At 40.0% G+C, this 16,071-nt stretch overlaps 1 protein-coding gene across 2 annotated transcripts in view; it reads right to left on the bottom strand.

Moving 5' to 3' along the window:
• Positions 1-16,071, bottom strand: part of LOC117420904 (FERM domain-containing protein 3) — a 126,785-nt gene that overhangs the window by 48,154 nt on the left and 62,560 nt on the right. For both annotated transcript variants that reach the window (XM_034034646.3, XM_034034647.3), the window contains exons 2-3: positions 7,809-7,913; positions 4,855-4,897 (exon numbers count right to left, since the gene is read on the bottom strand). In XM_034034646.3, coding sequence (XP_033890537.3) covers positions 4,855-4,897; positions 7,809-7,913 — 148 coding nt within the window. The remainder of the gene's footprint in view (positions 1-4,854; positions 4,898-7,808; positions 7,914-16,071) is intronic.

Here is a 16,071-nt window from a genome sequence, read left to right as displayed (position 1 = left end):
GGAGACTGGGTGCAAATGAGCCAGTTGTCCAGGTAATTGAGCACTCTGATGCCTTTGAGTCTCATTGGGGCCAGGATATCTTCCATGCATTACGAGAAGACACAGGGAGTTAGGCAGAGGCCAAATGGCAAGACACGACACTCGTATGCTGTTCCCTGAAAAGCGAACACTGTACGCTGGGTTTATGGGAATGTGGAAATAGGCGTCTTTGAGGTCCACCGTGGTGAACCAGTCGCCTGGCCTGATTGACTGCAACAGCCGTCCGTGTGTTGCATCATCAACACTTTGAACCTCATTCGACAGATACAGGTTGACCTGTCTGAGATCGAGAATTGGTCTGAGACCACCATCCCGCTTGGCCACTAGGAAGTACTTGGAGTAGAACCCTTCCTCCAACTGGAGGAGGTTTATCATACAAATAGCCGTTTTTTTCAGCAGAGCTGCTACCTCCTGAGACACCACTGCGGCGTCCTGTGGGTTAGTGACTGATGTTACATTCATACCCCAAAAGGGAGGGGGACCATGCTTGAACTGCAGTGAGTAGCAGTCTGCACGGTAGTAAGCACCCAGATGTCCGTAGTGCACTGATGCCAATACTCCAGATGGCTCCCTGAAAAGGGCAACAGAACCTATTAAAGTCTCTTTAAGGCTGCTGGGGCATAGAGCGCCAGTTTGCTGCTGGTTTGCACACTCGGGGTGGTCGCTTGGGAAGCACAGCCAGGTTTCTGCCTGCAGCCTGCCCATTGAGCTTTGACACACGGAGCAGGTTTTTATTAACCAAGCACAGATCATCCAGCTGTTGTGGTGCGGGCCTGTGACTGTCAGAAAGGGACCTAAGCAAACAGGACGGGCAGGCTAACAGAATACTATTATAATTGTCTAGCCGTGCGGCGAACGCACTGACTGAATAGGCACGCTTGAGGATCACCTCTGAGACCCGGCACTGCTTGTTGGGGCAGGTAGCATCCTTGGACCCGATCACTAAATTAGGCGCCTATACCAAGGCATCAATTGAAGCCTCCACTGGTGGAAAATGGGCCAGGAGCTGTAGCCGGATGATCCCAGGACGACTGGATTTCAAAAAGAAAATCTGGGTGAACTGGGGGGGACACCGGAGATATGGTAGGCTCATCATCAAAGATGGACTGCCTTGTTTCTCCTTCTGTAGGCAAAATTGCAGTGGCCCTCTTGATCAGCGGTAGAAGCTCTGCCGACAGGGAGAGCCTAACCGCAGGGGACGTGCCGTCGGACTCCACGTCCTCAGACGGGAACACCAGCTCCTTTTCACCCACCTTATGAGAAGCGGCAATGGACAGTATGTCCTCCTGTGGCCAATCTGTGCCTGCAGCCCCCCCTGGGGCCCCAAGGGGATAGGCGGGGCAGGCGGCACCGAACGTTCACGCAGTAACTCTGTGAGAACTGTTCCTTGTTGGGATACAGCTGCCCAGAGATTTTCCATTTGCTCCGAGTCCACCCATTGCTTTGAACGGCAACTCTTATTCTTCTTCCTTGGGGGAGGAGAAGGAGAAGCAGAGGAAGATGAGGAAGGCGGCTTCCTATGTGGGCTTTTTCCCCAGGCACATCACTTACTCTTCCTTGACACAGAGCTAAGTGGAGAGGGCGCAGCCACCTCTATGACAGACGGTGATGGGGAAACGCGCTGTTCTGCCAAAACCAAAACAAGAAATGAATAACTCTAGCCAGAGCTATTGCAGTCTGGGGGAGAGCACAAGTCAGCCAACTTATGTTGCTTGATTCCTGGGAAGGAACCGCTCAAGCCACTGGCTTCACGAGGGGCACAAGGCCGCAGGGGGGCGTAACAAAGGACAGGCTGTAGTGCACAAATACGAGTAATTAGTAAAACTAATACAGCTATTATTTTAATATCAGATATAATTTGTGTAAAAACACAGTAAATGCTAAATATATAGCAGAAAAAGGAACAAGTACTTATCTGAACCAGCTCTCCTGTCAGGTCAGTTTTGAAAGGAAAAATGGCGTTGAGATCTGTGTCCGCAGTGGTTTTGTGCCCTCGTGGGCGGGCCATGACTGTGTCACAGACTCTGCGAGCAGCTTTGATATATCTTATTCAGGTTTCGGGTCTTTTGAAGGTAAATACCCATTCGGTAATAGATACATTTCTTACTTGAAAGGGAACCTCATAATTGAAAGGCAACTTTAATTACTTGTCAATTAAATTTGACTGGAGCACATTCTCAAACCAGTATTTAGCTTTGTAAATTGGTAAGTTACATGAATTTTAAGGTTGGCATGATTTCCATTACACGAGAGTAGATGTTAAAACTTCATGCTGATTTGAACTCAGCTCTAGCCAAGATAAGCACCAACTAAGACGTAGCTTTACAGTAAACTAATGTGATCCATATGTGTCTCTGTCCATTTGCGCTTCCTTCCATATGATGATGCAGATATCCTTCTGTCTGGTGTTGATGGCTGAAGTGTAATGCTGGCTCCAGGGATCAGCTTATTGCCTCCCTAGCGCATCAGCACACACAACGGCTGCAATGCTGGCTCCAGGGATCAACCACAGTGCGGTCTCTCCAGCGCATCAGCATGACAACCGTCTGGATTGAGCTAAGTAGGGTACATCACTGGGGTCTTCAAGTGGGCACCTTCCATCCTCTGTATTTCGTCGACTAGCCCACGACACCTCAAGAGGGCTCGACGGTGATTCTGGCGTCCCAGCATCACCCCCCTCCATCCCCCACTCAACTCAGCCCAGCTTACTTACCTGTACATCAGCTTTCCTTTCTATTGTGCTTGAGATCCCCAGCCAGAATCATTCCGTCTCAACCACAGCCAGTTGCTGCTCCTCTCTGCTGCTTCAGATAAGTTCTTCACTGTGCGAAGCAACTCTTGGCCACTGAATCCGACGTCTCTGAGAAACCGGGTTGTAGAGTGCCACAAATCCTCGACAACCCACCTCCACTGGGTAAACCCAGACTCTCCATCCTTGCTGTTCCGCTTCAGTGGCTAGTTGAGCATACCGCAGTTTCTTCCTCTCATACGTCTCATCTACAGCATCCTCCCATGGCACTATTAACTCTACCAGGTGAACAAGGCGTGCTGATCCAGACCACAAGACAATATCTGGTCGAAGGTTAGTGGTGGCAATCTCAGGCAAATAATAGGGGTGCCTATACTACTCATTTTTAATGCAGAAGCAGCAACAGACTGGAATAAATATTCTACACAACATAATGCCCTCTGACTAAAATGTTACCCAAACATTTCTCTTGCCATTTTCAGGAAAGATGGGATTATACAAAGCGAGCTAATTGACAGCAAGCCCTTTTCTTCCTATCTTTCAGAGGAACCTTGGCATCAGACAGAGTGAACCAGCAAACTGCAAGCAACCACCTGCTCTTAATGATGACTGTGTTTGATGGTTCAAAGTATATCACATGTCAAATACACTGCTGCCATGAAAAGTAAAAAAAAAGATTATCAGTTTAATCAATATCAATATGCTCAGGTAACTTTGCAAAAAAAGACTAGGGTCCCAATAACTTGCTCACCATAGCCCTCTTATATATTGTATTTGGAGTTAGCCTACTTCATATTTCTATTACTTATATTTGAATATGTATTTTATGTCAAGCAGATGCTGATGTTAGACATCCAACAATAAGATGCAGGTTTACCTATGTTTCCTTACTTCACCTGTGGCACTACAACTGCAGGACATTCCTGTATTCTACGTCGATATGTTTACTGACCTGTATTCCACACAGTCCCAAAACTATTGTAGCAGCAATTTTCCATTTTTGTGACAGACTGCATTATTTTGATGGCACAGTAACAGGCTTTGCTTTGCCACAGGGATTAATGTCTTACAGTATCTGTCAGGTAGTGCTTGAAAAAAGCAAACTGTCTTATTTAAAGACACAGCCTGCATGAGTTCTAGTATTAATACAGTTAAAAAAAACAAGGCATGTACAGCAGAAGAGTACTCAATCAGTCGATTCCATTGCCTGTATGTGTTTTGATATTCAATACGTTTGCCATACATTAGATATGACTTTAGCAAATACCTTTTGCTAGGATTTGACAAAGTACAACTAAATATGAGGCACTATGGGCTTTGAGGTCCAAAGCAATATTGCATCTCACATGTGGACACACCTGTTTGAGCATTCTGAAACTGTTCTTGTGTTTGGCCAGTGATCCCTTTAGGCAGTTACAGAAGCACCTGTAGGATGTGTCACATTGAGTTTTCGAAATGTTTTTGGACTTACAGATACTAATGTACAGCTCTTTGCCAACATAAACAATTAGTTCCTGGTTAAAAGTAGAAAAGTTTTGTATTTTAGTACCCAAGTGACTAAAGCAGTGGCTCTCATGGGTCATTTTAGTGAACTGAGAGCTACAGAGAGTACACCATCACACTACTACAGCACATCTGTTTGTGCATGTCCCTTTTCAGACTCGTTCAACTATTTGGTGTTTATATCTTTATTTTTATTACAAATTGACCTTATTCACAACAACTACCATATGCCTGATATTAATTGCCTTAGTATATTTGAAATAGATGGGTTTCAATACCTCTGTGTACAATTATAAGAGGGCTTACCCTGTGAGAGCAATCAAGGACTGAAGGACAAATTAGTTCAAAAGTCCTGCAGCCCTATCTCTGCAAGCAGATACCCCATTAACAATTTGCAAAGCCAAGCTGTTCTGCATATTGAAATGTGTTGCAAAGGAGCAAATATGTAATCCCTTTCAGGGTTTCAGTTTGGCACAGGACTACGACAGCACCATCTGGATACATATTTAAGCATTGTTTGCTTGAAATAAACAACAACAACAAAAACTACTGACAACACTTACATTTCATTTGCTTCACAACAGTCTTGTTAGGCTCGAGCCAGTGCTGCAAGAGAAAGACAGACAGATCATTCTTAGATCACCGCACCCGTGTATAAATATAAACAGTTTAGGGTGGCAGTGAGTCTTGAATGCTGCAGCAGGAACGTTTGCATTTTAAACAAACATGCTTCACTTGGCACATATGCAAAACCTAAATGTATTCTTGTTGCTTCCCCATCCAGGGAGACACAAATTAATTTGATTTACAGTCTTAGATCTTTTCTCACATCAGTGTGGGAAATGTAAAGCAGAGGTATTTTGAAAAATATATAGATATAACTGGTTTGCTGACACTACAGACCCCACTGATTTTGTGCAAAGGCAAGGTGTGACCGAGCTGTTGTTGCAGTGATGTGTGGTTAGTGATGTCACGGACCAGGAAGTAAACAGAAACCAAACAATGGATGGCGGATGTGAAACTGAGCGCTACGGCGCTCAGCTATTTTATTAAATAATAAATAAACAAAAGGTTTAAACAAACACAAAACACACCAAACAAAAAGGCGCGTTGGCCAAACAAATAAACAAATAAGGCTTAGCATTTGTTTAGCTTTTATCTCCTCTCTCTCTCAAAACCCGTCTCGCCTCTGACACTTCCCCGAGGGTAGAGAGCTGCAGGTTTATATACAGTGACCATCTCCCGATTAGCAACAATTAATCAATGAATTAACTCGGGAGATGGTCACCGTCTGCACAAGCTTAATAAGGATGCGTGACTGTCAGCTATTTAAATAAATCAGCAGCTGATCAGTCACGCATCCTCACAAGGTTTTTAAAAACACAAAAACAATAACAAATAACAAATTGGCTTTGTCGTAATAAACATAAATCATAATAAATAAATAATAAACAAAGGGGCGGGACACTCTGCCACACAAGGACACATTTTAAGAATAAAATAATCAATTATTTTTTATCAAGAAAGAATAACATCCAGGTGTTTCTACAGGGCTACTTCCTGTGTTTCAAGCCTAACACTTGCCCAACATGTGTTTATGGATTATGAAGCACCAGCACATAGACCACTTTCAGTGGATAGATAGTTGTGGAATCTCAGTTTTTCAGTGACCAAGGTAATCCCCAGAAATGAATGACATTCCAAAAGTTTGTCAGCCAAAGGAATTTAGGTTGGTAGTGAAGTGACAGTCAGCAGTAGTTTATTTAAAGAAATGTTCATATGCTCTACTTTTACCTAACAAGTATATTTAGCACAATGTTATGCTAAAAGGTACGAAAATAGAATTAATAATGTTTAGTGTTAGATGACACTCTCATTAAGGGGGGCCTTTAATATGTATAAGCCTTTGCCAAACATTTTAAATAATGATGCTATGCTTCGAAATAGTTGTATCAGTGGTGGTAACAGTATGCAGATAGTCATTTTACTGTGCCATGTCTGGCCTATTTCGCTCTTGTTTTGCCCTGAAATGATTCTTTAATTATATAATTCCAGGGTGGTATACCTTAGTCGTTATTAATCATCATCTCATACCTCACTGTCAATTAAAATGGAAGTATTTTGAGTTCAGTGTAGCTTGCTTTGTGGATTGAGTGGTTACACTCTTCCTGCAAAAGCATGAAAGCATTATTACTAAAACATAAAGATACCTAAATAATGTATAACGCATTACTACTATCAGCATGCACAGCGTTGTCTCTTGGAAAACTGTACTGAACTTCTGTTTCTATTGCTATGGCAACCAAGTCTTAACTGTTTTGTTTTTGGGGGGTGTACAATGGGGAGAAGGAAATCTCCGGTGTTATTTTCTGAAATTGATCTTGCAGGACAGTAAGCTGATAAATTAACAAAGTTATCAGCTAAAAACTACTTCTTATACTGAACATTTGGTTTTGGATCATTTTATACTTTAGATTTTTAGTAAATTATGCAGCAATAATGTAACAGAGCCTTTCTCTCCAAAGTGTCACAATTTTCTAATTTCAAAACTAGAAATAATCAATTTAACAATGGATTCCCATGGATTCAAATTCTCAGTTGTTTATTTCAATTATTTTTTTTTGAACTGCAATGAGTTATCCTCCTTTCAGAAAAAAAAAACTGTGTTAATGACACTGTAGTAAATAGCTGTGTGGTTTTCTCCTATAGTACAGAGCCAATAAGAAACATTGCACATACTGTACTTAAACTCCAATTCCCAGCTGCCCCTTTCAACTCTCACTAATGCAGTGGATTACAGTACAGTGCTGCCCCTTTATACGGTGGCCCTTTATATCGCGGAATCGGTTTCAAGACCTCAAAAGCCTCTTCTTCAGGTGTGAGTGGAAATTTATAGAAAAACATAGGCTATTCGTTGCATAACAGAGGGATTATGTGCTAAGGCGCATCAATGTTATACTATCAGGTACACTCAATGCTTCCTCTAGTTATAGTTAGTATATGACAAGTGCTTTGGTCTCTGCTTGTTTGAAAGTCCTGGTTTCTAAAAAGTCAATGATGTACTGCTTCTGCCTCAAGTTCGACTTCAACTGATTCAGTCTGACTCAGTGGCAGGCTGCTTTCACTATGCTGTCCATGGACTCTTTGTGACATTTGTTTATCCAATCTGTACAATATTGTTCATCACAGAATAAAAGCAGTTGGATTACCATTGAAAGTGAGTAGCATAGAGATTCCACATGTCATACAATAAATGGGAACTACAGTATAACTACTTGTAGTTAATGTACCTGTATTTTGTAGTGTGTCTGAAAAAAATCTAAACATTTTAGTGCAACATAAATCATGCCATGCATTTCAGGTCCCAGACTACTCAGAGGAGACACAGCTATTGGAAAGGGTTTGCAGACATTTTGTAGACATTAAGCCATCCCTACATCTAATTTTGAATTAGTTACTGTGTAGAAAGACAGTAAAGGAGAATGTGTTTCAATGTTAGTGTATTTTAATCACATACCCGTTGTTTTTCTGGATCAACATATCTGATACCAAAATAATCCTTCTCCAGGAGACTGTAATGGTTGCAAACATGATCCAGGAGGTACTGGCCTTTTGTGTCTCTCTGAAAAATAAACAAGAAGGAAAAAACACACCTGATGAGATTGAATTCCAACACCATTTACTGGTAAGTCTTTTAAATCCTACTAAGACTGCTAAGACTGAGAAACAATATCTGTTATCTCAACTAAAAAAGTAATATATTTACAAGGTGTAACCCTGTGTAAAACAAATAAGTGAAGATAACTGATACCGATTGCATAAAAAAATGGACCTTAAATACATAAGTGCAATAGATTTATTATAAAACGCTCAGCACATATTCTGAATTAAGCAGTCAGAAAGAAAACCTTTAATATACAGGACGGAGCTCTATAGATGAGTCACTTGCCCCAGTTATGTTAAACCTTGCAGTTTCTTTACAACAAAACCTGCTTTCTACTGACGCTAGATTGGCATAGGGGCTGAGCAGTGGTACTGGTGTTGCCCTAGAAAGAGATTGTATAACTTTTCCATGCTTTTTGTGTGGACTGATCATGGTGTATTGTACTTTGATGTAATTTACGATACATGCCATGCTTTCAGTACGGTTTAATTACTGTATTTTTACCATGACTACTTAAAAGGTACATAAGGACCTTTTTATTTTATTGTGTTACATGTTCCCATGTGTTGCTACAACTGTTTATGTAAGGTGTGTGTATTGTTTTAATTTTTTTAATTTTTTAACATTTTGACCACTTTTAAATTGCATTCCCTGCCTCAAGGTAGCTTCACATTTTACCTGCATGGAGCTCTCAGAACTACATTTCCTATGATCCTCCTGCTCACTGGTAAATCCATCTCAATTGCATATGTGAGCAGAAGGATGATGGGAAATGTAGTTCTGAGAGGTCCATGCAGGTACATGGGAAGCCATCTTGAGGTAGGGAATGCCATTTAAAAGTTTAAAAAAGTGGTCAAAATGTAAAAAAAAAATTTAAAAAATTAAAACAATACACACACCTTACGTAAACAGTTGTAGCAACACATGGGAACATGTAACACAAAAACCTATAATGTCATTTATATAACACTACAGTGGAAAACTTGTGTATATACATGTAGGCTGTGTTCTTATTTATATTCTGCAGTTTGTTGACAACAAAATCATAAATTTATTAGGCAAAAAAATGTTGTGTAAATTACATGAATTCTGGAATATATAAACAGTACATCTCCTATGCTAGTTTCAGTCATGATGGGCAAAACAGCAGATAATATTATACAGACTTGATAAAGGGCTGATAGAAGCTGGCTGCTTGGCAGGTGCTTCTGTCCCAAATTTAGTCACAAAAAAACTGAACACCTTGCAGACAAGGAACTAACGTCCATATTTCTGTTTTCTAAATAGGTCCATGTACAAACAAAATAGATCTGTACTGGAAGTTAATATGTACAGAAGGAATGAGTTAATTATTACTGTAACCTGATTTTAATTATTTTCACCACAATGAAAGCACATTTTTATAACAAAGACTATATTAAGCCTCAAAAACTCCCCAAATAGGCACATACTGTCTGTGATTCAAAAGCAACAGAGCAGAACTGGCGCCGATGACAGTAAGCTGATTTACCTATTATATATTTAGATTTTTCAAAATTACAGCAATATAGCTTTAAGGTTTTTGCTTTTTTTGCACATTCTTCCCAGTTATTTGTTTTATGAGTATGTGTTTAAGCCAAGAGCATTTAGATGTAACAGTTGATTGCTTCTCTTTGTAAAACAGCATGGTATAAAGTTGTTTAGTTTTCCCGTATGTTCTGTGTGCAATTATACTTGCAACTCTACTACAAAATAAAACTTGTTTAGAACGGAGAAATGCCTCCATATACAACATGTGTGCATGTGTGTGTGAGAGAGGGAAAGAGAGAGAGAGGGAAGAGAGACAGATGTCGTCAAAAGTTTGCATACCCCACTGTGTGGAAAATATTTATACGTTGGGGATTTAAACTGTTGACGACAACGTTGTTGTCAACACTTTGTGCTTAAGCATTTGTTTATTTCTTTCTAAATAAAACCTGATTTCTACCTGAATATTTATTCTTTCTTGATTATACATTAAAAAAATCCACCCGAGTTTTCATTAAATAATTCTACCCGATTTTTTAAAAAGCATTCTCCAGAATTTAGAAAAAGATTTAACCTGTGAATTAGACGCCCTAACTGTACATTTTAAAAACTATTGCCAAAGCAATGCCTATTTCAATCAATTTCAGCTAAATGTCAGGGCAAATGAGGTGTGACAAAGCAAACACTGGCCTAGCTGCTTATCCAAGCATTACAACTGTAAAGTTGCACACTGGAAAACCTGACAGGTCAGTACCCCAAAGAATGATGTCCTGCAATAAGCGCCTTACTTTACTTACTTTATGTAAGCTGAAATGTACAGTAAGTGCCCCCTGTCTGATTTTCTGCATTTTTGCACATTTTTCACATTGTATTTGGTCAGATATTTTTGTGGGTTGTAGTAGTATATAGAGGGAGTCAGAGAGAAAAAATGACACCAAAGTTTGGTGCTTCTTTCATTTGTTTGGTGTGCAAGGTAATCAAACATGCAATCTTCAGGTGTGAAAAAGTTATTGCCCCCCTAGTTAACTCAACCCAATTAAAGGGATAATTAGGGTCAGCTGTTTGAGTACTTTGGTTAACAACCAGATCTGATTTGGGCCAGCCCTGCCCAATATAAATTTGACTAACTTTGGCCCTTACCATCAGAGTGAAGTTGTCAGCACACAGATTCCAGAGGCACATCATGCCACGAACAAAAGAAATTCCTGAAGACCTCCGGAAAAACGTTGTTGATGCCTATCAGTCTGGAAAGGGTTACAAAGCCATTTCTAAGGCTCTGGGGCTCCACTGAACCACAGTCAGAGCCATATTGTCCACATGAAGAAAGTTTGGGACATTAGTGAATCTTCCCAGGAGTGGCCGTCCTGCCAAAATCTCTCAAGAGCAAGGCGTAAAATTGCCCAGGAAGTCACAAAGAACCCTAGAACAACATCCAGGGATCTGCAGGCCTCTCTCGCCTTGGCTAAGGTCAGTGTTCATGACTCCAGCATCAGAAAGACACTGGGCAAAAATGGGATTCATGGCAGAGTAGAAAGGCGGAAACCATTGCTCAGTAAGGAGAACATGAATGCTCATATCAAGTTTGCTTAAAAGCACCTGGATGATCCTCAAGAGTTCTGGAACAATGTTCTATGGACAGATGTCAAAAGTGGAACTTTTTGTCTGACACGGGCCCCATTATGTCTGGCGAAAACCAAACACTGCATTCCACAGTAAGAACCTCATACCTCATGGTGGTGGTAGTGTCATGGTTTGGGGATGCTTTGCTGCGTCAGGACCTGGACGCCTTGCCATCATTGAGGAACCATGAATTCTGCTCTGTATCAGAGAATTCTACAGGAGAATGTCAGGCCATCCGTCCGTGAGCTGAAGCTGAAGTGCAGCTGGGTCATGCAGTAAGACAATGATCCGAAACACACAAGCAAGTCTACATTAGAATGGTTGAAGAACAAGAAATTTAAAGTTTTGGAATGGCCTAGTCAAAGTCCAGACCTAAACCCCATTGAGATGTTGTGGCAGGACCTGAAACGAGCAGTTCATGCTCGAAAACCCACAAATGTCACTGAGTTGAAGCAGCTCTGCATGGAGGAGTGGGCTAAAATTCCTCCACAGCGCTGTGAGAGACTAATCAATAACTACAGGAAGCGTTTGGTTGCAGTTATTGAGTCTAAGGGGGCGATTACTTTTTCACATGGGGGCATTGGGTGTTTTTTTTTTTATAAATAAATGAAATATGTATCAGTTTTTGTGTTATTTGTTCACTCAGGGTTTTGGTTGAAGATCTGATAACATTCAGTGTCAAAAATATGTCAAAATGCAGAAAATCAGACAGGGGGCAAATACTTTTTCACGGCACTGTATGTGTGTTCCTAGCTGTGTATGTGTGTGTGTGTGTTCAGCTGCATATCGTGTTAGGATGCCAATTTGTAATGAGGAACTAGCATCATTGCTCTTCAGCACACAAATACTGTTTGACCAAAAAATACTAATGCCTGTAACAGATATTCACCCAAGCTGACTGTTGCAAATAGTTATCTGAGGTCTATGTTTTGACATACATTGGGCCAGATTTATCAAGGTCAATTTTGCATCATTTTATGTGAAAGGACAATAAAACTACTGAGTTGCTTTTTGCATGTTTTGTAAGATTAAGTTTTAGTTTACTTAAACCAAAGCTGGAGCAAGTTGCTTTTTATTGTATTGATAAATATGGCCCATTGTACTGTACATTACGTACAAGATACCACTAGAAGCTTAAGTGCATTGTAAAATAATAAAGTGAACTGTAGTTGTGATGGGAGAAAAGGGTCTTATGTTGTTAGTCAGCCACCCGACAACAGAGGGCACTGGGCCAAGCCAAGGATCCTCATGCAAAGATAACGTGACCGTGATGGAAGTCACGTTTTTCCGGGGCAACAGTGCAGGTACTCTAAATCCGGTCACTCAGGTCAAGTGTTTATTAAAAACACCTGCCATTCATGGATAGGTGTTTCACTGATCTCAGGGGCGGGGTTGTGAGTACAAAGGGAACTGCACTGTTGTACTTCAGGGCTGGTGTTCAGATTTATGAATGGGAGAGAGAGCGAGACGTGGAGGGGAGGATTATAAAGATTAACCTGTGGTGTTTATTCTTTTAGACGGGACTGACAACTGAGGAGCGAGGGAGAGGCTGGCGAGCGGTGGAGTCCCTGTCCCTCAACCTGATCCTTTTGATTAATCCTCACAACCTGACCCTGCATGTTTTGTTAACTTTTTCATTTAAATAAACTATTACCCTATCCATGGGTAATCACAACAAAATACCTGTTTCAAACTCCCTTATTTATCCACTCCAGTCACAGTAGTATAAACATGTGTTCACTTAAAATCAAATATACAATCCTAATAAGAGTGTTGGGGACAGTATGAACCTTCCTTCTGTATATAAAAAGGGGTTGATACAGTTAGGAATACCTTCCAATGGTGCTAATAGGGTGTGGAGCCACTATTCAGGGTAGCACTGGTGCTCAAATTGTTTATGGGTGATGCATGACTATTGCTTAATGATTACTAATGTGCCTCTAAATCCTTCAGGGAGGTTGGGTTGTAACTCTGGAGCAAAGTCTGTTACCCAGATGGCCAATAGAGTCATCACTTATTTTGAAACTGATCCTCATGAAACATCAGCTATTTTGAATACAGAAGGACCTGCTAGCCAAGCACCTATAATCAGATTCTGTGAGACGTGCTGTCATGCCCTGTTCCTTTACAGTAAGTGCTGTTACATTTCAGATCTGTTGTTTCTCACATTTGAAACTAGTTTTTTATCCTGACTTTATTGCCAGAGGTAATTACTTTTTATTGATCCCTCATTACACCAGATTCTACTGGGCAATAAATTAGCCCATCCCAGGTGGTAATTGCAAAGATCCCATCAGAGTTTTATGCTGGGACTCCTTTTGAAGGTGCTACGCACAGGTAGACTGCTGAAGAAGCATTTCAGTAAACAACAGTTGTGGACCAATTAAGTAGTTGTCTTGCTTACTCTTACATGTACTGACTGTGTAACTGTTGCACTTTGATGAGATATTACTGCAGGGAAATGTATCAGCATTGTATTCAGTCATTTCTATTGTCATCCTTTATTTAATTACCCAAGATGGCTTTGGAAACCTGTTCTTATTACATCTCTGCTAACAATCCTCCAGGATAATAAGTAGTGTATGCGTGTGCCTAAGGTTAACATTTGAATCCTAGACTTGTGCTGTTTAAATGTCAGAATTTCCATTTTTTTGCTAAAGGTCAAACAAATAGAAACATGGCGAATATAGTCTTTGTTCTAGTTTTACATCTTCAGGCCACTGGCTTATTACCAAATAAGAGGGTTTTTCTAAAAAAAAAAAAATCTTAAGAGCTAGTTTCACAGACCTTAATATGCACTAATCTTGGAGTAGCCTTGCCTTTGTATTGGTAGTCCAAGATCAGGGATAATTTGGGTCTGTGAAACCAGTGGTTACTGTTTAACCTCCTTATACTATACTTCCATCCCATTTGATGCCTTTGTCAATCATGTATCCACTTAATTTTGATTTGAACAAATAGTGCTGATCTAATGGAAGCATGTTCTCTCTGTTTTATTCAAAGTACACTATATACAGTACACTATGGTAGGATAACAGGATTTGGTATCCCAATAAAGTGACTGGTGTAGACATTCCTCTTGTCATATGATTTACCTTCCCTGTATCCTGTGTTGTACAGATCACAACGGTATATTGTTAACAATACTCTTGATAATTTTGAATTCACATATCATAATTAGCTGGGGAATAAAACTGAAACCAATATTTCTCAGTTTTGACTAATACCATTTAAGGGAGTGTCTGAACTTTCGTTTCACATTATTATTATTATTATTATTATTATTTATTTCTTAGCAGACGCCCTTATCCAGGGCGACTTACAATTGTTACAAGATATCACATTATTTTTACATACAATTACCCATTTTATAGTTGGGTTTTTACTGGAGCAATCTAGGTAAAGTACCTTGCTCAAGGGTACAGCAGCAATGTCCCCACTGGGGATTGAACCCACAACCCTCCGGTCAAGAGTCCATAGCCCTAACCACTACTCCACACTGCTGCCCACATACATCATCCCCTCTAGAAATGAGATACAATTATATATATTTAATACAAAACTAATACCCTGTTGAAATTATATCATTACATCATTAATTCTTAATGATAGTCTAAAGCTGAAGATTAGCTGTTAATTGTTCCAGTTCAGCAATGCGTGCTGGGTTAACTGATGCAGGATACTTTAAATTCCCATTTTCCTCTCCCAGCTGTCTCCATCAATGAAATGGACACGCTCCAAGGTATCACAATCTTAAAACTCGTGTCACATTCTCATGAGTTTTGTTGCTCAGTGGGACTAAACTCTTGGCACAAATATGTCTGTGAGCCATATGTTCTGATCCTCTTTAATGGATTAAGCTCTACTGCTTTTACTGTAGAAACATCTTCAAAGTCTGCTGTTCAAATTAAGAGTGCCTGAGTACCAGCATTGGTTTCCTCAAGATGTTCAAATGGAAGCTTGAGTGATATCACAGTTAAAACCTTACTATGCTAAATACATACAGAATTTTTTCACACTTATGGTAGTCTACACAAATACCTGTATAGGGTTTGGATTTAATCCATAACTATATTTACTGTACAAAACCATACATTCCATAAAAAGTTAAAACTATAAGAAAACCAGTTTAAATCATGTACAAACCAAATGGCACATACACAGCTTGGAAACCATAGGGAGCCAATTTTGCTCTTTACTTTTTCCCATACTGACTTATTGGTAATGACAGCAATCATCCTATGCCTAACCCTTTTATACTCTCTTAAAAATGTTCACCTACAATCCAGCATTTTCTAGACTTTTTTAGAATTAGGTTCTGCATTATCATATTGAAATTTCTAGCACCTTGTAGACAATACTATCACAGTAGTACAGTACTTAGTATTCAGAATATAGGTGTTACAGTAAAACTCTGAATATTGGCAAATCTTAAGATTTACTGGTAAATGTCAACAAATTACCAAGTAAAACGGTAAATGTCCAAAATAAACATGATAACGTTTAACTTCTGACATTTACTGGTAAATCTCAAGAATAACCAAGTGGCTTTGGTTAACGACTGAATGTCTTTAAAAAATAAACATGGCAACACTTTACTTCGGACATTTACCAGTAAACCAAGTGCCTTTGGCTAATGACCGAATGTCTTTCTAATCGCTTTCACGAATCTCTGTAGTTGACAACATGACAGGGATATTGTTCCTAAGCAGTCTCTTTCTGGTAGGCAAGGGTTAGAATGATGTATGTGCAAGAAAAAGTGTTCCAACAAAAAGTGCTGTTGTATTCAGGAGTCCTGTGTAAAGGCTGGTTCATACTTTTGTCACAGATGAATGTGATACGTCAGGCGCATCCGTCCTCTCAACCAACAGATAAACTGAAATGGAGAATTGTATACATTAATTAGAGAGATGCAGGGATATGACAGTGAGAGATAGCAAATGTAGCAAATGTTGACATTGTTTGACATCATATGACCCCATGCGATTTC

The sequence above is a fragment of the Acipenser ruthenus genome, chromosome 1, assembly GCF_902713425.1.
Source record: "Acipenser ruthenus chromosome 1, fAciRut3.2 maternal haplotype, whole genome shotgun sequence".
Classification (NCBI taxonomy): domain Eukaryota; kingdom Metazoa; phylum Chordata; class Actinopteri; order Acipenseriformes; family Acipenseridae; genus Acipenser; species Acipenser ruthenus.
This window is presented reverse-complemented; position numbering and strand designations above follow the sequence as displayed.